At 37.4% G+C, this 27,449-nt stretch overlaps 1 protein-coding gene across 3 annotated transcripts in view; it reads left to right on the forward strand.

Annotated features, from left to right (window-relative positions):
* The window catches only part of SYTL5 (synaptotagmin like 5), a 142,220-nt gene that overhangs the window by 18,567 nt on the left and 96,204 nt on the right, over nucleotides 1-27,449 (forward strand). For all 3 annotated transcript variants that reach the window (XM_037822512.1, XM_037822511.1, XM_037822513.1), the window contains exon 2: nucleotides 14,547-14,756. In XM_037822512.1, the coding sequence (XP_037678440.1) occupies nucleotides 14,547-14,756 (210 nt within the window). The remainder of the gene's footprint in view (nucleotides 1-14,546; nucleotides 14,757-27,449) is intronic.

The raw sequence follows: 27,449 nt of genomic DNA on the forward strand, positions 1-27,449 counted from the left end.
ATAAATCTTTACATTATTTGATAATGTGATGTCCCTATGCTAATTTGCATTTATTAATTATTAAATTTAAACACGTTTACATGAGTATTATCCCTTTGTGTTTCCTCTTTTGTGAATTTTCGATTCACATCCTTTATCCATTTATCACATCCTTTATCCATCCTACTGAGTGTTAGTGTTGTTTCAATATTGATTTGCATGACCTCTCTTTGTCCTATATTTGGTAAATACATTTCCAAGATTTAGCAAAAATTCATTGAGCACTTATTATATGCAAAGCACGAGGAACAGAGATGAATTAATTTCCAATTTAACAGAATGAAATTGTGTATTATTGGATCAAAATCTCCACTTTCACATTGACTCCAACAAAATGTAAAATATAAGCAGTTTACATCTTTGTCAGACTCTAGAGGCAATCCATATTTTAAAACCAGAATTTGCATCCTTCTTTACTTCTATAGAAACATCCATACCATTTATGGGTGTAGAAATTAGGATTGGGTTCATCTTAAGTTGGTGAGAAGTTTATTTTTTTGCCTACATGAATTCAAGAGGAAAGCTATTCAGGGCTGCTAGTGGTGGCTCCAAATTCATAACTGGCCCAGGCTCCTTCTAACTGGTTGCTCTGCCATCTTTAACACAGGCTAACACCTCATGGTCCAGTATGGCTCCAGCTGCAGTGATTGTATCCTCAGTCTAGTAGCAAGGAGGAGGAAAAAGGGCAGGCAAAAAAGGCATGTTCCCTTCCCTGAAGGACATTTCCAAGAGGTTTCACATATGACCTTGTTTATATCATATTGACCAGAACGTAGTCACATGGCCACATGTAGCTGCAAAGCAGCTCACATACTTAGCTGGGAAGCATAGTCTTTATTCTGGGCAGTCATGAGACTAACTAACATTTGGAGGTCCTGTTGTTATAAAAGAGTAGCAGGGATATTGAGAGACAACAAGCAGTATGAGAAAATTAAGATCATGCAACTTATGACTCAGATTTGTTTAACTATTGCTCAGCACAAATCTCATTTTCTTTTGTATAGAATCTGAAAATAATTAATTGTCGATGGTTTTCAGTGAAGCGTATATATAAAAAAAGAACATAGCACATAAAGAAAACAATGTTTATGTTCATCCTCAATGGATTTCACAGAAATGGTAACTTGACATTTCTTGTACCATACACTGTTACCAACAACTAGGAAAAATGCTGAAAATTCTTTCTGTAATAACCTTCATCTAAGAAAATGTAGATCCCCATCAGCATCTCCTAAAATGGTAAAATGGGAAAAATTAAGTGCTAATTTCAGTCATTGCTGAGTAAAAAATAATTTAGTTTATACAAATTCAATTTAGAGACACTTTAGAAATAAACTTCAGCTGTATGTTCATGAAAATTAAAACTGAAAACCCTCTAGTATGTGCCTGTATTCAGTAGCAGAACTGGTTTTAAAGAAACAATTTTTCAAGGACAACATGTTCTCTTTAAAGTATCTTTTTTTTGTATGAATGCCCAATTTCCTCCCAAGTCAGTTCTATCCTTGCATCATCATAGCAATAATCTTTAAAAGCCCAGTATTTTATCCTTGTTATTTTTTTTTAAATGACGATTTCCTACTTTGTGGTATACTGATTATATCTCCACCTCCACCTTTTCTAAGTAGTTTATCGTATTGATGACAGGACTTTCCACTGTTTTTAGTACTCAGGAAAGGCATCTTTTGGATTTTAGGTTAGTAAAACATATCTTTGTTCCTTGGTGGGCCAAGAAATTGAGACTGTAGTTATTCCAAGTTATTCCAAGATGGAAGATCAATTTTTGCTATGATTTTAAGAGTCTAGTTAATAAGCAGCAAGGTACAAAATAGCAATAATTCCTTACTCCTTTAGAGTTGTGATTTGTTGTATGATTTATAAAATCCCTGTTTTAAGCTGGATTCCACAGAAGTAGAACCTGAGCCCCCATTTATTAAGGAAATGCAAGTGATTTGTTAAGGAAAAATCATAAAGAGGGAGATATCAGGAAGTCTGACGGAGGGTAGCTTCTGCATAACTCCACAGGGGCACATAATGTTTGCTGTTTAGTTTCCATCATCCTTTCTAAATGCATCCAGAATACAATTGCCCTTTTGCAGTATATAAAAGCACACTTAATGTTTCTGGAAAGTCCATGACAACTCATTGATTTCTCTCTTGTATTGTAAGTAATTGGTTAAGGTCTTCCTTCTATTTCTGTATAGTTCTAATTATTTCCCCTGTGTATATTATGCATATTACTTTTTGGTATTGTAGCTCTGTATTTTTTTGGTCGAATGCCTGTCTGTTCACATGGCTTTGTGCGATCTCCTGGTATATTCCTGTGAGCCAAGTCTTTTACTACCAAGAAGTGCTTGATGTTATCTACAGACATGAAGATTTTGCAATGCCCTCTTTCCTTGAGACGACACCTAAACATATGGTATCAGTACATTTTGCAAGACTTCTTTATCTGGACAGATGTTCTTTCAATCCTGCTTCTTATTACTTTCTCTGAAGCAGCTCTCTATCCAGGCATAACTTTTCCCCAATTCCCAGAGGGTCTTGATTCGTTTTAATAGCCTTTGATTTGAAAACTAATCAGAAGCTTTGTAAAGTTTATTGGGACTTGAGTGATGCCTGCTGAAGAACAGCTCTATTAAAGAATGTTTGTCATGAGAGACTTTGTGATGACACCACCCAGGTAAATGTCACATGGTGTGAGAAGGTAGGGAAGGTAGAAGAAACTGTTGATGTTTACCGAGGCTTAACTTTGAGTATGCTCAGCATGGCTTTGCACAACTTGGAAAAAAACCACAGCCATTAATAAATGCAGTGTACTTTCTGACCAAAACTATTTTTCCCCTCAATTTTATTGAGATATAGTCACATATCATACAATCATCCAAAGTGTACAATCAGTTGTTCACAGTATTGTCATATAGTTGTGCATTCATCACCACAATCACTTTTTGAACATTTTCATTACTCCAAAAAAAAAAATTAAAAATAAGAATAAAAATAAAAGTGAAAAAGAACACCCAAAACAACCCATCTCTCCCATCCCCCCTATTATTCATTTAATTTTGTCCCCATTTTTCTACTCATCTGTCCATACACTGGATAAAGGGAGTGTGATCCACAAGGTTTTCACAATCACGCAGTCACACCGTATAAGCTATATAGTTACACCATTGTCCTTAAGAATCAAGGCTACTGGATTGCAGTTCAACAGTTTCAGATATTTCCTTCTAGCTATTCTAATACACTAAAAACTAAAAAGAGATATCTATATATTGTGTAAGAATGACCACCAGAATGACCTCTTGACTCCATTTGAAGTCCCTCAGCCACTGAAACTTTATTTTGTTTCATTTCTTTTCCCTCTTTTGGTCAAGATAGCATTCTCAATCTCACAATGCCAGGGCCAGGCTCATCCCTTGGAGTCATGTCCCACGTTGCCAGGGAGACTTACACCCCTGGGAGTCATTTCCATGTAGGGGGCAGGCAGCAAGTCTACCTGCCAATTTGGCTTAGAGAGAGAGGACACATCAGAGCAACAAAAGAGGTCTCTGGGGTAGACTCTCAGGCTTAGCCTCTCCTTTGCAGTAACAAGCTTCATAATGGCATGCCCCAAGATCGTGACCAAAACTGTTTTAACACATTGAAAACCAGTGACAGGAGCCTGTTCTGGAGGAAGAGTTGTAGATTTTGGAATAAAAAAATTCTGGGTCTGAATCCTGACTGCACCACTTAACATCCCTGTACCCATAGCAAGTTGTCTCTCTGAGATTCCACTTTCTTATCTATAAAATGGGTGTCATGATGTCTTTCTCACGGGTTGTTATCAAAGTTTAAAGGCATGGCATATAAAGCCGAGTTCCTGTCATTACTGTGGCTGTTATGATGTTTAGGTTTTAATAATAGGTTCTGTGCACATAAGCTACAATCAAAATGAAAAAGTAATATTTTTATATTCAGAGTACAGAAAGGTCACCCATGGATTTTCCTCCTGACAAAAAATGAAATAGAAGCAGTGCTGATGATATTGCCTCTGAATATGAATGACAGATGGGAGTGCTAGGAGTTGTGCAGCCATTGGCATCAGGCTGCTGGACATTATTCTGCCTGAATCTATTATTTCAGTGATTTTTGTCTCATTGTTTCTGGTTTGACTATAAATTTCATCAGTCACTGTGCTTTCATTCTCTTAAAAACATATGAAACTCCAGCTTCTAGACAAAGATTTGGCCCACAGGCATTGCAGCAGTGGCTGAAGCAAAACCTGACAGCAATGTATCTGCAAGGGGACAAGTTGATGTCACCAAATAATAATAAGAGCTAACATTTACTGAGTTCTTACTGTATTTTTTGGGAAATAGATTTAGCCATGGATGACAGTGGTCCATTATAATAGTAGCTTAAATAAGATGGATATATATTGTTCTCTAAGGTAAAAGTCTAGGTTGGTTGGCAACTCTGCAATATTGTTATGGTGACTCCATTATAGCAGGGGCCTGGGCTCCTTTTCTTTTGTTGCTTCATCATCTCCAGAGCTTAGCTCTTGATCTGAGATGGCTTACCCCTATGTCCTCATCGAAGCCTCTGGGAAAGGGAAAAGGGATATGATCCACAGGTTGCCTACATCATTTCTGCTCACATCTCATTGGCCAAACCTAGCTGCAAGGGATGCTAGGAAATCTTGTCTTTATTCTGAGTGGCCTAGCTAGACATTCTGCTGATACAGAAGAGGGGAAGAACAGATATTGTGAGACAAGTAGCAATCTATGCCACAATTACTATGTGCCAAGGTATGCTAAACACTTTATAAATATTTAATACTCAGAACATCCCTATGAGATTGTAACTATTATGATCCTTGTTTTACAGAGGGGGTAATTGAGACACAGAGAGGTTAAGTAATTTGCTTAAGGTCTCAGAGGAAATAAGTGGCATAGCCAGGATTTAAAGCCAAGTATTCTGACTTCAGAGCCCTGTTATGTGGGCCACTAAACAATTCTCACTTGCTCATGATTTCCCTTGGGCCTTGATGTACTTTGCTAGATGAAATGGGGCATGTTTAAAGGCATCAGGGAAATTTTTTATATATGACTTCCTCTTCCAGGAAACTAAGTGCTTCCATTGTAAAATTCCTATCTTGTTTGGTGCAGAAGAGTGTTCAGTGCAACTTGTCTAGACAGAGTAACAAAAGAAAAATAATGCTGCACAAATAAGACAGGAATTTTTGATGAAAGCAATTCCTGATTTGAATGGAATGTGTCTAGGCAATGATAAATCAAGCAGCCTTTGTAATGCATGGAATATTTTGATTATGGGCTAGAAAAAATTGAATTCAGTACATCACAAGAATATAGAAATGAAAAGAGTCTATTATTCAACTACATTTGAGAAAATTCATCTCTGATCTTTCAACTACATACAGGTAATCAATTCACATGTTAATATTAATGCATCTGTATAGCAATAAGGAAAGCTAAAGAATGAAGATGTTTTAAAATGCAAGATATTTTAAATGATATTTTAAAATGCAAGAGGGTCTTGAGTTTATCTCAGATGAAGAGCTGATGTTAGCTGGAATTAAATGTCTTCAACAGCTTTCTTTCTTTTTCTTTATATTCTTCACCAGTTTTTAAACAATTGAGTTTGGGCAATATTTATCTCTACTTTACTTTTTCACCCATGTCTCATAGTTTTTGCTTCTCTTCAGACAAGAGGAAGTGGTTAGAGTTTTTAATATTGTCAGGAATCAAAATAGTTTTGCTTTCTGAGTAAAAATGAATAGTAGTAATGAGGTTAAGAGATACAGAAAAAGTTCCAGAGGTCCTTATCAAGGAATTGAGAAAATTCTGTACTTTTATTAGGTTTTGTTCTAGTTTGCTAATGCTGCTGGAATGCAAAACACCAGAGATGGATTGGCTTTTATAAAAAGGGGGTTTATTTGGCTACACAGTTACAGTCTTAAGGCCATAAAGTGTCCAAGGTAACATATCAGTAATCGGGTACCTTCACTGGAGGATGGCCAATGGCATCTGGAAAACCTCTGTTAGCTGGGAAGGCACGTGGCTGGCATCTGCTCCAAAGTTCTGGTTTCAAAATGGCTTTCTCCCAGGACGTTCCTCTCTAGCAAGCTTGCTCCTCTTCAAAACATCACTCACAGCTGCACTGAGTTCCCTCTCTTTGAGTCAGCACGTTTATATGGCTCCACTGATCAAGGCCCACCCTGAATGGGTGGGGCCATGCCTCCATGGGAATAGCTCATCAGAGTCATCACCCACAGCTGGGTGGGGCACATTCCAAGCAAATCTAATCAGCACCAAAACGTCTGCCCCACAAGACTACATCAAAGATAATGGTGTTTTGGGGACACAATACATTCAAACCGGCACAGGTTTATATTACTTTTTTGACTCAACTTTAATTTCATTTTATTCTTAACAGATCCAGTATTGTGCACGTTTTCTTTTCTCATTCTCTTTTTAATAATAATGAGCTCATATTGCCAAGGCCTCTATAATTCACAAAGAATGCTATTATGCTTTATTGCCTCTGACCCTTACAATAATTCTTGGAGGAAGATGGGAGAGGAATTATTATCTTTATTTTAAATTTGGAGCAACTGAGACTGAGAGAGGTTAAATGGAATGCCCAGTGACACCTGGCAAGCAACCCAGCTAAATCTGTTCCCTTTCTCTCCCTTCCACCACCTCATGCTTGCTCACTTACTCACTGGCTTTCACCTGCTTTCTTTTATTCTTCAGTCAGATGCTATCTATTATGTTCTAGGCACCAGGTAAGGTGCTGCAAAATGCAAAGCTGAACCAAAAAGATCAAGTTCTGCCCTTATGGAGCTTAAAAAGGCACGGGGGAGATAAACATTAAACCAGTAAACAGACAAATGCACAATTAAAAATTATGGTAAATGCTATGAAGGTAAAGAATAGGCTGCTATGAATGAGAATAAAATGGACATATGCTTTAGATTTGTTGGTTAGAGAAAGCATCTTTGGGGGAAGCAACAGTAAAACTGAAGTAAAAAAAGATAAGTGGGAGCCACAGGTGAAGAATTAGGCTGTGTGTTTGTAAGTCAGTATGGGCTAAGTGCAACAACAACCCCAAACTCTTGGTGGCTTAAAACATCAAATGTTTCTTTCTCACTTGTGCTACCTGTCCATGACAGGATGGCCAAGGACTCTACTTCACAACATCCTCATCCAGGACTCAGACTTACAGAGCAGACACTATTTGGGACATTGCCAGTCTTCACGGAAGGGAAAGGATGTGTGGTGAACGGTATATTCCCTCTTGGAAGCTTTTATCTGGAATCACATAGCACATTTCATGAGCCAATGCAAATCACACGATCACATCTCATGTCAAGAGGGTAGAGATGTGTAATCCCAATGTTCACAGAAGTGGGGATAACTGGATATATTTAGTGAACAATTTGACTACAGGGTTGGTTGAGAGAGAGGAGAAACACTCCCAGCTGAAAAAACAGCATGTGCAAAGGCCCTGAAATGGGAAAGGATTTTTGGAATATTTGAGAAACTTAAGGAAAGAACTATGTTTCTGGGATGCAGTAAGTAGATGTTAAGTGGCCAGGGGGAGGAGGGGGGAGCAAGGGCTAGATCATGCAGATCTTTATAGGCCATGGGAAAGGGGGTTGGATTCTATTCAAATTATAAAGGGAAACTACTGCAGGATTTCAGGCAAGGCGAAACATGATGTGAAAAGTGTGTTTTTTTTTTTTTTTTTTTAAGAATATCGACTATTGACACTGACTGTTCTGGGTAGAATAAATTGGATGGGAATTAAGAAGAAAATGGGGGACCAAATAGGCACCCAGATGAAATTGGATGGTAGTCTCCAATTTAAAGCAGTCTTATTTGAGGTAAATATTCCATCTATTTTAGATACTATATTTTATTATCATTAATTATCCAATTCAGTCTCCTTTCTCTAAACTCCTGTCTTAGTTTGCCAGGGCTGCTGTAACAAAGTATCACAGGCTAGTTGGGTTAAAAAAAAAACAGTAATTTATTGTCTCAAAGTTCTGGAAGCTAGAAGTCTGAAATCAAGGTGTCAGCAAGGCCATGCTCCTTCTTAAAGGGGAGAATCTGTTCCATGCCTCTTCCCTGGCTTCTGGTAGGTGGCCAGCAATCCATGGCATCCCTTGGCTTGTGGCATAACTTCATCCCTGCCTCTGACATGTGGCTGTCTGTGTCCAAATTTCCTCCCTTTATAAGGACAACAGTCATCCTGGATGAGGACCCACCCTAATCCAGTTTGACCTCATCATAGTTAATTACATCTTCAAAGATCCTGTTTACAGATATGTTCACACTCACAGGACCAGGGGTTAGGACTTGAACATGTCTCTTTGGGGGACACAGTTCAATCTACAATAACCCCCGAACCCACAAACACTTCAAACCACTGCAGTGAGCCACAGGGAAGGAAGATGATGATGGGCATTCTCTTTCCTCTTCCTCTTCCTCTCCTTCTCTTTCTCCCAAGAGCCTGGGCCTGTTCATGTTGAAGGAAAGGGAAAAGGAAGGCTCCACTTATATCACTGTCTGCTATATTTGGTGATAGGACAAGGAGGTCCCCTTTCTATTGATCATTATCATTTTTTCTGATAACATTTGGCTATTGATGTCTTCTCAATGTGTTCATTCCACATGGATGTTCCAACAGGTGATCATTTGCCTCCAGGGTCTTTGGGGTAGGAGAGGCACAGTCTCAGGCAGGGATCCTTCTGCCCTGGCTCCAAGGGGAACTGAAGATGGGAGGAGAACTGCTGGATCCTGAGGTAGTGATGGGCTCATTGGAATGTCTTGAGTGGGCATCTAGAGTAAATGAGCTGCATGAAAATGATCCTGTTGTTAGAAAGTGAGATTTATGATTCATGATTTGGGAGGTAACGTGGTTTCTGGAGATAAGTTCCATGGTTTTATCCATGAGAGTGGATGAATTCCATGGACAGGTAGAAATGAGGAGCTCAAAAGAAGGAGATGAGAAGGTAAAACTAAGATCCCAGGGTGTCGGATGTGTTGTGTCTCTAAGGACACTGGAGTCACCCAGAAACAATGCTAAAGGGAGACAGCATTCATTTCCTATGGCTGCTATAACAAATCACCACAAACTTGGTGGCTTAAAGCAAAGCAAATTTTTTTCTCTCTCACAGTTCTAGAGGCCGGAAGTCCAAATCAAGGTGTCAGCTAAGGGACATAATTTCTCTGGAGACTGTAGGGGAGAAACTGTTCCTTTCCTCTTCGAATTTCGGGTGGCTGATGACATTCTTTGGCTTGTGGCCATATCACTACAATCTCTGTCTCTGTGGTCACATTACCTTCTCCTCTCTGTGTCAGTTTCTCTTTGCCTCTCTTTTATAAGGACACTCATGATCGCATTTAGGGCCCACCCAGATTATCCAGGATAATCTCCCCATCTCAAGATCCTTAACTGCAGAGACCCTTTTTCTAAACAAGGTCACATTCACAGGTTCAAAGGATTAGGACTTAATATCATTGAGTGGCCATTATTCAGCCTATTACAAAGGGAATGAAGACTGTGAAAATATTCAAAGGTTGAGGGTAAGTGACTAAGAAGGTGGTAGATGATGATAACAAGGAGAAGGAGTGGGCAGGTAATGGAGTTGGACTGTACTTATCTAATAAGGTTGTTGTGATGATTAAGTGGCCTTAAACTAACCAGGACCACTCTTTCCCCCAGTACTGAAGCTCTTAAAAGAAAGCTAGGTAATGCATGCAACAAACCAATTAAGGAGATCTTCTGGGGTCCGGCTGTTTGTACACTCTGGGGCCAGATTCTTCTCTGTTTTTTTCTTCCCTATAAAGTGATCACAGGAAAATTGTTAAATGAGCAGTGGAATATTGTGAAATCGAGTTAGCTGCTGCCTGCAGGTAAAGAGGGACTGCTACCTTTTGGAGAATGCTTGCTTTGTAAGGTAATCCCTCAAGGGAGAGAGTCATTCCTCACCCCTATCCCTTGCCTCCTTCCACTAAGAAGAGTGAGGTCTCACTTTCCCAGGCTCCTTTGTAGCTAGCGGTGGTGATGTGACACTGTCTGGTCAAGAAAACCTAAGGAATCTGATGGGAGGACTACTGGGTCAGCTTTTGCTTTTCTCTTAAGAGATAGGTGCAGCTAACACCATCTATTTCCCCTTCTTCCTGCTGTAAACATGGATGCTATGCTGGAACTGCCTTAGCAATCTTGTGTAAAAAGGATAAGCCATACCTTAAGGATAGGGGAGCAGAAGGCAGAGGCATCTCCCACCCTATTCCTCTCTTTTTGCTCCCTATACATTCTTTTCCTCCTTGGTACTATTTCCTCAACTGCATGTTTTCTTTTTCTGGTCTCAGTTACCCTGGCATTGATCTTCCTCTTCCTGAATGTCTGAAAAATGGCTGTTTCTATCTTATGTGTATTCTTCTAGACACCATCAAATTAGGTATTCTTCTAGATACTTCTAGATTCTTCTAGATACCAATTCCTTAAAAAGGTTTGAAAAATCAGTAAGCCCCTTAATGTTTTGTGCCAGCCTATGGAGTTCTTTCCAGCTTTTAACCACATGCCTCAGTGATAGCTGCCAGAATGTGTAGGACCATTAGCACCAATCATCTTAGGAATTGCTGATATAATGGGCCTGAAACTTTAAATGCTTGCTTTCTTGTGGCCTGATTTATACTAGGTCCCAAGTTATTTCAGACTCTGTAACTATGAATTGGGTGTGAGATGGTAGCTAAATTAAGTCGTGTCAGGATAACACAAAGAAAGATGCAATATAAACACTTGATTTTGTAGCAACAATTTTTCCAAGTGGTCTTAGCTGCTCTAGTTTAAGGAGCTTTTAAGTGGCTAAACTTCATGCACCTGAGGATAGAATCTTTTTCCTGAGAGAATTTGTCTCTGTAATATCTGCTTGTCTGTACCACGTTTTATCAGTTTATTATGCTTTGGCCCACCAACTTACTCAGATAGGGCTGCTATCTAGGATTGCTTTGCTATCTTTGACCTACTCATTTGATTGCTTTGTTTATAACTGTTATATGATTTCTTATAGATTTTGAATAGGCAGTTTTATTTCTCCTGTGCCCTGAGGTATTCAAATGTCTGTTGTGATCCTATAAATTAAACAATTGTGGTCTTCAAATTCAAATTAAGCCTGTAGCTTTTGCAAGTTTTCAAAGATAAATGGTGTGAAGCTTTTCTTACACTCAACTTCATGAGCCAGGTGCTCTCTTTGAGACTATGAGGGAACTTTGAAAGGTCTAAATCAAGGACTAGGAAAATGTGTGTTGTGGTTTCTTGTCGTTTGGGTCTAGAAGGACAAGAGAGTGGAGACTTAAGGGTGCTTTATGTGGCTGTTTGTTTCAACAAATGAGTCAGCCTGGGTCATTTGCCCCCTTGTTAACTGACATCAAGGATAATGTAGATGTTATATCATGACTGATTTTTATCTCTGATTATCAGAATGCCCAGCATTCATTAGGCACTCAATAAATGCTTGTTGGATGAATTAATGAGATAATGAATCAAAGAATTTGGGAACTTTACTCCTCATCTTTAAAATCCTCTATTTATGAACCTCCCCTTAGGCTGGGAATTAAGAGACCTGGTTTCTGGTTCTATCTATGCTGCTTACTATCTTTAATGTGAGACTCAGCACCTGTCCTTATTACCTCAAAAGTTTGTTTGAAGGATCCAAAGAGATAATAAATAGCTTTGAACAATTAAACTTCATAACCTAGCACAGATTTGGGTCCTGAGCAGTATACACAAGAAACTAAAGTCACCATCGTCAGGTCGGAGTCGTTCAAGAATCTACACAATGCAGCAAGTCAAAGTTTTAAGTAGAAAGTTTAAGATTTGTTAGAGGAAGAAAGCAGGTGGGAGCCAGCGAAAAGAAAGAAAATGGCTCCAGCTCCCTTTCTGAGAGCTGCATTTTTTAAGGAATAACCCATGTTGGGAGGGAAGGGTGTCAGCTGAGTGGTGTCCTGTGCCTTGATTGGGTGAGGGCTTATCAACTTCTGAGCTGATTGGTTGCTAGGGTTCTGATGCACCACTCTTCTTTGAAGCACAGCTGCATTATCTATTTGGGGGGAGCAGACCTTTTCCGCATGCTTATGGTTGTTCATCTTATAGACATATCTGATCGTGCTTTATCCACCTTTTGGGGATTGTGCTAGTTTGAATGTGTTATGTCCCCCAGAAAAAGCCATATTCTTTGATGCAGTCTTGTGGGGCGGACATATTGGTGGGGATTAAGTTGGAATATTTGGATTAGGTTGTTTGCATGGAAATGTGCCCCACCCAACTGTGGGTGATGACTCTAATTGGATAATTTCCATGGAGGTGTTATCCTGCCCATTCAGGGTGGGTCTAAATTAAATCACTGGAGCCATATAAATGAGCTGACAAACAGAAGGAACTCTGTGTGCAGCTGAGAGTGACATTTTGAAGAGGAGCTACAGCCAAGAGGGCACTTTGAAGAATGCATGGAAGCTGAGAGAGGAGCTGCAGATGAGAGACAGTTTGAAGATGGCTGTTGAAAGCAGACGCTTGCTCCCAAGAAGCTAAGAGAGGACAAACACTCCAAGAGCAACTGAGAGTGACATTGTGGAGAGGAGCTGCAGCCTAGAGAGGAATGCCTGGGAGAAAGCCATTTTGAAACCAGAACTTGGAGCAGACACCAGCTGCAACCTGGGAGCAAGCAGATGCCAACCACATGCCTTCCCAGCTAACAGAGGTTTTCCAGATGCCATCGGCCATCCTCCAGTGAAGGTACCTGATTGTTGATGCCTTACCTTGGACACTGTATGGCCTTAAGACTGTAACTGTGTAACCAAATAAACCCCCTTTATAAAAGCCAATCCATTTCTGGTGTTTTGCATTCCAGCAGCATTAACAAACTAGAACAAGGGTTGAGGCGCCACCATGACTGGAGTTTCTAAACAGCCTTCAACCCGTATTTTATGGCACATCTGGTTTCTATGAGATAAGCTGCGGGGCCCCTGGGTCAGAAATTCCTCCTATATGTTAGACTCTTTTTCTGGGATCTGACAACCATTCCTGCCTTTGGGGAGATGCTAGTCTAGTTGGGTATGACAGAGTACAGAATCACAAATGTAAAAGGAAATTGTACGAAATATGTGGGATGATTCTGGATATATTTTTTTCTGGAACAGAGAAATTTCATGTTGAAGAAAGTATTGGAGATTAATAGCATAAAGGAATGGCATCTCTGTAAGACATGTAAGCAGGAATGAATCTGTCTTTTAGAACAGTGCTTTTCAAATTTGGCTATATGTTAGAATAAAGAGGGAATCTTTTCAAAATATCATGACTTAGGCAACACCCCAAACCAATTCCATCAGAATCTGTGAGGGCAAGATTCACGAATCGGTATCTTTTTCAAAAATTTTTCAGATGATTCCAATGTACAGCTAAATTTGAAAACACATGTTCCAAAGCTGTGCTTCTCAAATTCTAATCACCTGGAGATAACATTGAAATGCAGATTCTGATCTAGTAGGGCTGAGGTAGGGCCTGAGATTCTGCATTTCTAACAAGTTTCTAGGTGATACTGGTGCCACTGTAATGAGGGCCACACTTTGATTAGCAAATTTCCAAAGGTTATATAAGTGGATTACATGTCGGGTAGAAAAAGAAGGGGCATGAAACTAGCATTTATTTAACATCTATGTTCCAGGCACTGTGTTGGGAACTTTACAGTTATTGTTTCATTTAATCTTAAAAATAATCATGTAAGAATATTATTATCTCCATTTTAGAAATTAAGAAACTGAGATTGAGTGGTAAAACATTGCCTAAGCTTGCAGCTAATGAATGGTGGAACTTGTATTCAAACATAGGTATGTGTGAAAGCAAAGCCTAAAGGCTCATGGAAATTACTGGAAACCCTCAAATTCAGAAGCATTTAGGTCTGAAATGGTGGGCAGTATCTTTGTAGGCAAAATATTCATTGGCTCATTGGAAAGTACCAATGATGCTGAGTTTGGTTTTACACATTTGCCTCATCTAATATATCAAAGCAGGTAAAGAATTCAGTAATGTGCATATGCCTGGTATGCCTATTGCATATTAGGGACTATAATTAATAGGAATATCTTACTAGTACCACACAAATACTAGGGACAAATAATTAAGGGCTGAAAAGAGCTATGAGGTGTTTTGGGTCATAAGAATTGTAAAAGGAAGGGAGGGAGGGAGGGAGGAAGGAAGGAAGGAAGGGATAGTGGTACTAGTAAAGGACATCAAGATTTAAAGTAGAACACAAAAATTATTTTTTCAACTACTGATATTAAAGGATTGTTGATTCTGGAGGGAGAAACTGTGTTTCCTGAAAGTATTTGGCTCTGACTCATTAGTTCTTTCAAATATTCTTCCAAATGAAAACATCTCGTATACTGCTCTGTTATTGTTGCGGTGAGCTGATTTTTTTTTCTCTCTCTCTCTCCTTCCAGGAAATTGAAAAATGAACTCTTAGAAGCAAAACGGAGAAGTGGGAAGACTCAACAGGAAACCAGCAGAGTCTGTGTTCACTGTCAGAGAAACCTGGGCTTAATATTTGACCGGGGAGACCCATGCCAGGCCTGCTCACTGAGGGTGTGCAGCGAGTGTCGGGTGGTGGCCCTGGATGGCAGCTGGAAGTGCACAGTCTGTGCCAAAGTCGCGTAAGTTTCTTGCCTTTGTATGGAAAATGGAGATTTGAAAACTGAAGGGATTAGAGTGGGCAAAGCAATGGAGAAAACGAGTATGTTTTACTTAGAGATAGAGTGGTTAAAAGTAGAGTCCAACCACAGGCCTCTTTCTGCATTTGAAAATCACCCATGAACTTTCTTCTGCCTTCAATCCCCTCTTGCTGCATACCACACATTTTGATGTCAATTATTTTTATGCTCATTCATTTCAGTCTGTTTTCTAATTTCCATTGTAAGTTTTTTCTCTTTGTCCCATGAGTTATTTGGAATTGCCCTTCTTAATTTCTAATTTTCATGGGTAATTTTCTGTATATATCTTTGTTATCGACTCTAGTTTAATTCCAATGTGGTCAGAGAACACACTCAGTATGATTTCAATCCTTTGAAATTTGGCCCAGCAAATGATCAATTTCATTAAATCTTTCTTGTACCTTGAAAAAGAATGTGAATTCTGTTGTTGTTGATTTGAGTGTCCTAGATATGTCATTTAAATGACGTTTGTTAACTGTGCTGTCTAAATCTTCCATATCCTTACTGATTATTTTATCTGCATATTCTATGAACTATTGAGGAGAGTTATGCTAAACTTTCAATGATGATTGTGGATTTTCTATTTCTCCTTTTAGTTCTTTTAATATTTGCTTTATACATTTTTGAAATTATAATCTTGTACTCATATACATTTAGGATTGTTATATTTCATGAGTGGATACACATGTTATCATTATGAAAAGTCCCTCTTTATTTCTAGTTATGATTTTTGCCTTATAGTCTCCTTGTTTATTCTTAGCATGGCTTCACTAGCTTTCTTTTGGTTAAGGTTTGCCTGGTAAATCTTTTTTTATCCTTTTACTTTCAACCCTTCTGTTTCCTTATAGTTAAGGTATATCTCTTATGAGCAGCATATAATTGTGTGCATATGTGTTTTAAATCACCCAAATATTGTGAATAATTGAGTCATTTATTCCATTTGCATCAATGAAATTGCTCATTATCACTTGCTATTTGTCCCATCTATTCTGTGTTCCTTTTTTTCTACCTATTTGCCTTCATTTAGGTTAAATATTTTTTCTATTTATCCCCTCTATTATTTATCCATTCTTTTATCATTTAATGCTTACTCTAGAGATTGCAACATGCATTCTTGTCTTATTAAAGTCTAATATTAATTAATACTTTTGGCACTTCCCACCCAATATAAGGACCTTAGAACTCTTTTACTCTCTTTACTTCCCTCCTAGAATATGTGCTATTGTTGTTTGTATTTGAGTCTATGTGTGTGTGTATATTCACAATATACGTGTACAGTATGTATGCACACACGTATAAACACTTATAATTATAAACATATATATAAATCTCCCTAGATATTAATTTATATTCAATACTCACTTAGACTTACTCAGATAGTTACCCTTTCCATTTCTCTTCAATCCTTCCTACATCTCTGTGCTTCCACCTGGGATCATTTTCCTTCTGCCTGAAGGGTACATTTTATTTTTTCCCTTAGTGTAATTCTGCAGTGGTGAATACCCCCAATTTTCATTTTTCTTAACATGGATTTATTTCAATATTAATTTTGAAAAACATTCTCACTGGATATTGAATTTTAAGTTGAAAGTTGTTTTCTTTCAATAGTTTGAAGCTGTTATTCCATTGACTTCTGGTTTCCAATGCTTCTGTTATGTCACCTACTCCTTTGAAGATGATATTTTTCTTTGCTTTTAATGTTTTTCTTCTTTCTGTTGAATTTTGAACAGTTACTGTAACATTCCTAGGTCTGATTTGCTTCATATTTGTACTTATTGGGATATCTAGAGCATCATGAATCATCACCTTAATGTCTTTTGTCATATTTGAAAAATTCTCAGCCAATATCTGTTCAGATGTTGCTTCTTTCCCTTTCTCTCTCTCCTCTATTCCAAAGACTTCAAATGTGTATCTTAGTCATGTTCAGCATCTTTCATATATCTCTTATGCTTCTTTCTGTATTTTCTATTTTTATGTCTTTGGATTCATTTTTTTGTTGTTATTTTGTATTTTTTTATTTTAATTTATTTTTTTATTGAGATTGTTCACAAACCATACAATTATCCAAAGATACAAAGTGTACTATCAATTGCCTACCGTACCATCATACAGCTGTGCATCCATCACCACAATTAATTTTTTTTCAATTTTTAGAACATTTCCATTACTCCAGAAAAGAAATAAAGACAAAAAAAGGAAACTCAAATCCTCTCATACCCTGAACCACCCCCCCTCCATTATTGACTCATAGTATTGGTATAGTACATTTGTTACTGTTTATGAAAGAATGTTGAAATACTACTAACTGTAGTATATAGTTTGCAATAGGTATATATTTTTTCCCTATATGCCCCTCTATTATTAACTTCTAACTGTATTGTCATACATTTGTTCTGGTTCATGGAAGAGATTTCTAATATTTGTACAGTTAATCATGGACATTGCCCACCATAAGATTCAGTTTTATACATTCCCATCTTTTGACCTTTAACTTTCCTTCTGGTGACAAATATGACTCTGAGCTTCCCCTTTCCACCTCATTCACACACCGTTCGTCATTGTTAGTTATTCTCACATCCTGCTACCGACACATCTGTTCATTTCCAACATTTAAGTTCATCCTAGTTGAACATTCTGCTCATACTAAACACCACTTCCCATTCTTTAGTCTCATCCTATATCTTGGTACCTTATATTTCATGTCTATAAGTTTACATATTATAATTAGTTCATATCAGTGAGACCATGCAATATTTGTCCTTATGTGTCTGACATATTTCACTCAATGTAGTGCCCTCAAGGTATCTTCATCAACCCATTTTTTTAAGATGGTTTTGTTCACCCACCATACTTTCCATCCTAAGTAAACAATCATTGGTTCCCTGTGTAGTCATATATTTTTGTATTCACCACCATCACTACTATCTATACAAGGACATCTCCATTTCTTCCACAAAGAAGGAAGAAGAGTCAAAGAAGTAGAGAGACAAAAGAAAAAGAAAAAGAATAGAAAAAACATAACTAAAAAACAACGAAAGGAAAGATAGAGTTAACCTAAAGTAGAATAAAAGAGTCAGACAACATCACCAATACCAAGAGTCCCATACCCCTCTTATAGGCATTTAGCATTGGTATATTGCCTTTGTTACATTAAAGGAAGCATGATACAATGTTTCTGTTAACTATAGTCTCTAATTTGCATTGATTGTATTTTTCCCTAATACCACCCTATTTTAACACTTTGCAAGGTTGGCATTCATTTGTTCTCCCTCATGTAAAAAACATATTTATACCTTTTATCACAATTGTTGAGCACTCTAGGTTCCACTGAGTTATACAGTCCCAGTCTTTATCTTTCCTCTTTTCCTTCTGGTGTCCCACATGCTCCTAACCTTCCTCTTTCAACTATACTCCAAGTCATCTTTGTTTAGTGTACTACATTGCTGTGCTACCACCACCCAAAATTGTGTTCCAAACCTCTCACTCCTGTCTTTTCCTTTCTGTCTGTAGTGCTTCCTTTAGTGTTTCCTGTAGAGCAGGTATCTTGTTCACAAACTCTATCATTGTCTGCTTGTCAGAGAATATTTTAAGCTCTCCCTCATATTTAAAGGACAGTTTTGCTGGGTATAGGATTCTGGGTTGGTGGTTTTTCTCTTTCAGTATCTTAAATGTATCACACCACTTCCTTCTTGCCTCCATGGTTTCTATTGAGAAATCCGCACATAGTCTTATCAAGCTTCCTTTGTATGTAATGGGTTGCTTTTCTCTTGCTGCTTTAAGGATTCTCTCTTTATCTTTGATGTTTGATAATCTGATTATTAAGTGTCTTGGTGTAGGCCTATTCAGATCTATTCTGTTTGGAGTATGCTGTGCTTCTTGGATCTATAATTTTATGTCCTTCATAAGAGATGGGAAATTTTCATTGATTATTTCCTCTATTATTGCTTCTGCCCCTTTTCCCTTCTCTTCTCCTTCTGGGACATCCATGGCACATACATTCCTGCATTTCATGTTGTCATTCAATTCCCTGAGATGTTGCTCATATTTTTCCATTCTTTTCCCTATCTGTTCTTTTATGTGTAGGATGTCAGGTGGCTTCTTCTCCAATTCCTGAGTGTTTTCTTCTGCCTCTTGAGATCTGCTGTTGCATGTTTCCATTGTGTCTTTCATCTCTTATGTTTTGCCTTTCATTTCCATAGATTCTGCCAGTTGTTTTTTCGAACTTTCTATTTCTACCTTATGCATGCCCAGTGTTTTCATTATATGCTTCATCTCTTTTGCCATATCCTCCCTAAGCTTTTGAATTGATTTAGCATTAGTTGCTTCAATTTCTGTATCTCAGTTGAAGTGTACGTTTGTTCCTTTGACTGGGCCATAACTTCATTTTTCTTAGTGTAGGTTGTAGTTTTCTGTTGTCTAGGCTTCTGGTTTCCTTGGTTACCCCAATCAGGTTTTCCCAGACCAGAATGGGCTCAGATCTCAGGAGATAGTAGTATCAGGTTTCCCTGAGGGTATATCTTAAAGATTGTGAGGCCTCAAACCACTGTGCTTTTCTGCCCAGCAGGTGGCACCTGTCAGCCTGTAACTCCAGACTGGTGTAAGGAGATGTGGCCTGTGGCTGTTTTCCTCCAGGCTCTGGGGTCTGGTTCTGAATGGAAGGCGAGTAATAGAGCTGGGACCCACCTCTTTTCTCTTAAGGAAGATACACCCCCTGGGGAGATATCATTTGTATCTGAATAGTCTCTCTGACTCTGCTATCTCCACCCTTGTCTGGGTCACAGCACTGGGAACTGAAAATGGCTGAGGCTTTCTCTACTGAGCCAAAAAAGGGACAGAAAGCCCCCTTCAGGGCCAGTCTGCGGCCACCCTCTGGCTCTCCAAGATCAGTCATCACCAAAAGCCTCTGTCTGCTTGTTGAGGATTCATAGCTTGTATTGAGCAGTCCACGCTTGTTAATTAAAACCCCAGTTGGAGCTCAGCTGAGCTATATTTGCTTGCTGGGAGAGTGCTGCTCTCTAGCATCACGAGGCTTTGCAGTTCGGGCCATGTGGGGAGGGGGCTCCCAGCTTGGGTCTGCAGTTTTTACTTACAGATTTTATGCTGTGATCTCTGGCATTCCTCCCAATCCAGCCTGATGTATGATGTGTGGACCATCACGTTTGTCTCCCAGCAGTTATTCCAGATTATTTATTAGTTGTTCCTGGTTGTTTATTTGTTGTTCCAAGAGGACTAACTAGTTTCCACTCCTCTCTATGCCACCATCTTCCTCTCTGGATTCATTTTGCATATTTTCTTCTGACCTGTCTTCCAGTTCACTAATCCTGTCTTTGATTATGTCTGATTTGATGTTAAACCAATTCATTTTATTCTTAAACTCAGTTATTGTGTTTTTCAGTTTAGAACTTCAAATTGTTTATCTGTTATGGTTCCTAGCTCTTTGCTGACATTCTCATTCTTTTCTTTTAATTTCTTGAATAAATTAATTATAGTTATTTTAAAGTCTATGAATTATAGCTCCATAATCTGAATCCTTTGTGGGATACTTTCTGTTATTTGTTGTTTTCTTGGTTTGGTCTCACGTCATCTTCCCAACAAACTGAATTTTTTATTGAGAGACAAAATATATTAAAAATTGTAAAGCTCAGTGATGATGATGTTTTATGATATGAATCTATTGAGAATATGCCTTTTCTTTTGAAAGGAAGCTAGGATAGGGCCACTAGATATTCCAGATTATCTTAATTAAATTACAGATTGAGCTGATTTCAAAATTGGAGCCTCAATTTCTAGTAGGGCTGATCTATTTCTGTATGACATTTGCTTTTAGAGGATTGTCCTTTAGTCTTATACCTATTATAGTACTATAGGCAATTGGTTTTATATTTTATGGATAGTGGAAACAAGAATGCTGAGTGGTTATGATGTGTGTCAATAAAGTTGGGATGAGTATCAAAGTTTTTTGTTTGTTTGTTTCCTCACCCAGCTCTTTTCCCTCCAGACTATGCCAAGATGGGATTTATTGTTTTAGGGTAGTGAAGAAGGAAATGGAATTTTAACAAATGACTGACTTTCTGACTTACAGTCTGAGAACTGATGGGGAATCTCTGAATAATTCTTTCTCCAATTTTATACCATATTATTTTTCCATAGTATTTATTCCTTTCCATCTTTTATTCCATTACTACTTTCCATCTTCTCTGAATTCTGGGTCCCTCCAACAATAGTGACTTGGAACCATGACTAAAGAGCCCTTCAGTGAAACAGGAGTTGCCTCAAGCTTCTGCATAAGGAGAAGAATTTTGTCTTTATTTTCTAAATGCCACTTGTATTTACTGAAACATACTTCTCAATACAAGACCTAAAGGGCTTGTGTATTCACACATTGCTAATTGAATGTTTGCCTTCAACTCATCTGCTAGTCAGTACAGATGGTAACTGCAAACCTAATTCACTGAAACCTCCCCCCTAAGTATTGTCACATCAATTTTGGGTTGTGTTAACAGGAATTAAACTTTTAATGTATTAAGCCAATGGAATTTGGGGATTGTTACATGAACTAGCCTATTTAAACTAATACAACCCCCTTCCTGTATTTGTATTCCCTTAATACTTATATGCTATATATTTTACTTATTTATATGTTTGTTATCTTTATTCCTTTCAGGGGGTTTTATCTATATTGTTCACTGATACATTTGTTGAATGAATAGATGGATAGGTGGCTAGGTGAATGAATGGTAGGGTCACACTTAAAGCATTTAAGGGGTAAGAAAGTTAAGGAAAAATGTGATTTTCTTCAGTAGGGGACATGTGGTTAAAAACCAAAAAAAAAAAAAAAAAGAGCAATGCCAAATACATTTGTCCTCTAAACAGAGTAAATTTCCATCTGTCACAGAAACATATAACTATGAGACAAATTGTCAGAAGGGTGTAATAATAAATAATCATAAATCTAAAGTTCTATGTCTTCCTTAGGATCTGTTAATACACAAGTACAGAACTTCTGAATGACTTGTACTCTTTTAATTGGTGAAATATTAATTTGATAAATCCAACCATCCACCTGTCCAACCCATCTATCCATCAATCCATCCATCCATCCCTCCTACAGCATTTATTGAAAACCTGTCAGTGTATTATGGGCTAAGCACACAAAGATGAATAAAACATGGACTACCTTCAGTGGCTTCAGAGTCTAAGGAGGAAGATGAGTTTATTGTGTTATTGTTTCACCAGTAAAATAAATTGTTTTGATTCATTAAAATTTTCCAAGGAAGAAACATAGCTTCTGATATGTGATTATTTATTCTTACACCTTTTTGACAACTTGTTGCATAGTTATAACTTTCCACAATAGCTGAAAATTTGCATGCTGACCGTTTAATTTGACATACCAAAATCCTTCCTCAATTTTAAAGCTGAAAATCAGAGTGTATCACGTTTCCAATATTCTAGATACAAATCTGTGTGATCTCAGAGACTTAAACTGTCTATCAGTATTTCAAATATCTTGTTTGCTATTCTTGAGGTAATTTTTGACAAGGATGCATGAGTGATATTTTATTGGCAGTGAACACCCTTTGTTGTGAGAGAATGCTGTGGCACCACTGGGTTATCTCCATGTTTAATAGACCATAAAATTGAAATTCCATCCTGACCTCAAAGAGATAAGATGAGTCAGAAAGTGACTCATTCTCTAATTGGTTGGAAGTACAACCTTTACTGTCATTTATCTTGGATTGGGTAAAAGTAAAAGGATGTTATTGCTATAGCACTGAAATGATTATGACTGCCTGCTACAATGGGTTGAGCAGCTCGTGACACTTTCTCTGACCCCCTCTGATTCTAACAACTTGGCAGCTGTAGCTCTAGTTTTAAAACAAACTCTATATAGAAATAGAATGATAGGGATCCTGGGTAGCCAGTTAGTTCATTTTTTTATCTTAATGAGACCTGCAAAATTCCACATGATTATTAGGTGAGGCATTTGCCATACAACACAAAGACAGTTATAATGATCGTTTTCCTAATTAGCACCCATTTGAACTCAGAAAGACCCAAAAGATAAAAGTGACATGACATGGAACTAAAAAATGAAATACTTTTACTGTGACATTGGTTAGATGATCTTGTATTCATGCCATGTTGTGACATCTCATGTTGCCATATGTCCTTGTGGGTGTCTTTGTTTTTTTAAAGTAGGAGGAACCTATTTTTGGATGAATTAGTAATGATTACTGAAATAGATGAAATATAACTGAAATAGATTAAATATAAGAGGGTCTGTCAGTAAAGTAAAGGAGAGCAAACTTTTAAAAAGATAGTACCAATGGATGGAACAGAAACAAGAGAGAGTTCAAGAGGGAGTGTATAGTCCTTCGTTGTGAGAAAGAGGAGCATTGCCCTTGACATCAGGAAACTTATCTGACAATTAAACTAGGTCTTGATGGTGTAGGGAGCTAACCTGGCACTCACAGCTAAACCATGGTGTTCCCTTGTAGGGCATAACAATCTTCCAGAATGCCAACATCCCATGAGGTCACACTGTGATCATGATGTAGTGAGATACAGTAGGACCATTTCTTAATCTTATCTTAAGCATAGACAAAACCAAGGTCTCTGTTCAAGCCACAAAATACCAGACATCCTCTGTCTTAACTAATATGAGTGACTGATGTTTCTTTCCCAATTACAACTTTAGCCTTGCTCTGATCTGCCCTCCTTCTAGAGACGATTTATTGAGATACCCAATCATAGAATTGTCTCCACCTCCTAACAGCACCTGATCCAGAGCAAATCCCTGCTTCCTTGAACCTTACCCCAAATCACTCAACAGAAGCCCAAATCCTATGATAAGTCCTATCTAACACCCTCTTACTGAGATACCCTATGGTTCCTCATGGTGTGTGTTCTCCCTCATTACAATGATCAATAATCTGAGCTCCTCCAACACAGATGGGTTCCTGGGGGTCTGAAGCAGGAAAGTAGTGACAACTGCCACATTGACATTTCAAAATCACCTATAGTTTAGCAAATTTCCATAATCTGGCCTCAAGGGATAAATTCACATCAGAGTAATCCCACATTGGTTTTGGTGCCTTGACATGCTATTAGTGCCTTGACCTGCTCTTTTGCATCTTCTATCAATTATATATAAGAGGGATCCTCCCTCTGCTTTTTAGAATGTTTTTCTCTTTGTGATATAGAGCCTTAGTACCTACATAGACTAGAGGTATTAATGTGAAAATATCATATATATTGAAGAAATGCCATAATATATATGTATGATTTAAATAGTCTTGAAAAGAACGCCTGTATATTCACTACCCATTTTAAGAATTCGTATATTACCAGTACCTTCAAAGACCACAGTGTGTCCCCCTCCTGATTCAATTCCCTTCTCTTACCTCCAGAGATAATATCTAGCCTGTGTTTTGCATTTTTTATTCCCTTACTTTATGATTTTACTACATTTGGATGTATTCTGAAATAATGTATTTTCTAGTTTTGTGTTTTTGAACTTTATAGAAATGGATTCAGACTATGTATCCTTTTGTGACTTTTTTAAATGCAATTTTATTGATATATATTCACACAACATAGTCCTTCAAAGTGCACAATCATTGATCACCACAGTCAATCTCTGAACATTTTCATTACTCCAAAAAATAAAATAAAAATTAGAATAAAAAAGAATATCCAAAACATTCCATTCCCCTCCTCCCCCCATTGTTCATTTACTTTTTTCACACTCATTCATTGTTTTTTAACTTTATCAAAAAATTAAAAAACAAACAATAAAAAACATTTCAAACAAAACCAAAACAAAGGAATAAGAAAAAACAAATAATCTAAAATAACTACATTGCTTCCAACATGTTCCTACCCTACCCCAAGAAATAAACAGACTATAAGCCAACAAAGGAATAAGAAAAACAAACAACCTAAAATAACTACATTTCTGTGAACTTGTTCCTACTATACCCCCCAGTAATTGACAAACCATAGTTGTTCCTGAGCATTCCCAGAACATTAAGTTTACCCTCCATAACTTATCTGTTCTTATTAGATTATCATTCCCCCTTCACTATTTGCTGTCTATCACTAAGTCCCTTACATTCTACAATATAAAACATTTATTTTACATTTTTCGCAGTGTTCACATTAGTGGTAACATACAATATTTCTCTTTTGTTCCTGGCTTATTTCACTCAGCATTATGTCTTAAAGGTTCATCCATGTTGTCATATGTTTCACGACATCGTTCCTTCTTACTGCTGTATAGTATTCCATCATGTGTATATACTACATTTTATTTATCTACTCATCAGTCGAAGGACATTTGGGTTGTTTCCATCTCTTGGCAATTGTGAATAATGCTGCTATGAACATCGGTGTGCAAATATCTGTTCGTGTCACTGCTTTCAGATCTTCCAGGTATATACCAAGGAGTGCAATTGCTGGATCAAAGGATAACTCTATATCTAGTTTTCTAGGGAACCACCAGAGTGTCTTCCAGAGTGGCTGTACCAGTATACAGTCCCACCAACAATGAATAAGAGTTCCAATTTTTCCACATCTTCTCCAGCATTTGTAGTTTCCTATTTGTTTAATGGCAGCCAATCTAATTGGTGTGAGATGATATCTCATTATGGTCTTAATTTGCATCTCCCTAATAGCTACTGAAGCTGAACATTTTTTTCATGTGTTGTTTTGGCCATTTGTATTTTCTCTTTAGAGAACTGTCTTCATATCTTTTGCCCATTTTATAACTGGGCTGTCTGTACTATTGTCATTGAGTTGTAGGTTTTCTTTATAAATGCAAGATGTCAGTCTTTTGTCAGATACATGGTTTCCAAATATTTTTTCCCATTGAGTTGGCTGCCTCTTCACCTTTTTTGACAAATTCCTTTGAGGTACAGAAGCTTTTAAGTTTGTGGAGTTCCCATTTATCTCTTTTTTCTTTTGTTGCTTGTTCTTTGGGTGTAAGGTCCAGGAAGTGACCTCCTAATACAAGGTCTTGAAGATGTTTCCCTACATTGTCTTCTAGGAGTTTTATGGTACTGACTCTTATATTGAGGTCTTTAATCCATTTTCAGTTAATTTTTGTGTAGGGTGTGAGGTAGGGGTCCTCCTTCATTCTTTTGGATGTGGATATCCAGTTTTCCCTGCCCCATTTGTTGAATAGACCGTTATGTCCCAGTTCAGTGGTTTTGGGGGCCTTGTCAAAGATCAGTTGACCCTAGATCTGGGGGTCTATCTCCAAATTCTCAATTCAATTCCATTGAGCAACATGTCTATCTTTGTGCCAGTACCATGCTGTTTTGACTACTGTGGCTTTATAATAAGCTTCAAAGTCAGGGAGTGAAAGTCCTCCCACTTTGTTTTTCTTTTTTAGAATGTTTTTAGCAATTTGAGGCATCTTCCCCTTCCAAATAAATTTGATAACTAGCTTTTCCAAGTCTGCAGAGTAGGTTGTTGGAATTTTGATAGGACTTGAATTGAATCAGTAGATCTTTTGTGACTTTTTAAACTCACCATCTTTTTGTGCATTTTATCCATTATTATGCTAATAGTATTATGGTGATTTCACTGTTTTATAATACTCCTATAGTGTATCTATTTCTTTGATGATGGATATTTAGATTATTTCAGTTTATGATATTACAAAAATACTACTATGATGTTCTTGTGCAAATGACCTGGAAAATATGTACAAAAGTTTTCCTAGGATAGAGTTTTTCATGCTGTGGGTCATTGTGACTCACTGGTGGGTTGTGAAGTAAATATACTGGGTTGAGACCAGAATTTTTTAAAAATGAAATAGAATGGAAAGTGCCAGTATACATATACATATATGTGTTTATGTGTGTGTGTGTGTGTGTGTGTGTGTGTCTTCTGGATTATAATGTAAAATGTATTTCTTACCACGACCTCTGCCAACAAGGCTTGAAAAGACTGTAGAATGTGCACCTGGGAATGTAATTGCAGGGCAAGTAGAATGAGCATTTTCAGCTTTAAATGGTAATGTCAAATTGTTTTTGAAAGTGGTTGTATTAGTTTCAAGTTCTACCAGTATAGTATGAATTTTCTTTCCTTCACAATCTCACCAACACTTCATATAATGAGACTTTTCACATTTTTGCCAAGTTGATACATGTAAAAAGATATTTCACTGTGATTTTAATTTGTATTTTTCTGATTATTAATGAAGTTGAATATCTTTTCATATGCTTATTGACCATTTGTGGTTCCTTTTCTGAGTCATGACTTTGTATGTGTTTTGCCCAATTTTCTATTGGGTAGTTGGTCTTTTCTTTATTGACTTATGATCCACTTTGTCTCTAGAATTACTTTTACCTTAGAGTCTATTTTGTTTCCTCTCAATGCAACTATGTCAGATTTAGTATAGTTAATAGATCTGTGGTATGTATTTTTCCACCATTTGACTTTCAATCTTCCTGTGTCTTTATGTTTAAGGTGAGTCTCTTGTATATAGCATATAGGCTATTTAAAAATAAATGTTATATATAGTTAAATATTTGCTATACCTATATGCCATGTATAAAATATATGTGCTATATATATTTATATATATATATAAAATACATGCTATAAAGATATGCTACATATAAT

This window comes from Choloepus didactylus, chromosome X (assembly GCF_015220235.1).
Source record: "Choloepus didactylus isolate mChoDid1 chromosome X, mChoDid1.pri, whole genome shotgun sequence".
Classification (NCBI taxonomy): Eukaryota; Metazoa; Chordata; class Mammalia; order Pilosa; family Megalonychidae; genus Choloepus; species Choloepus didactylus.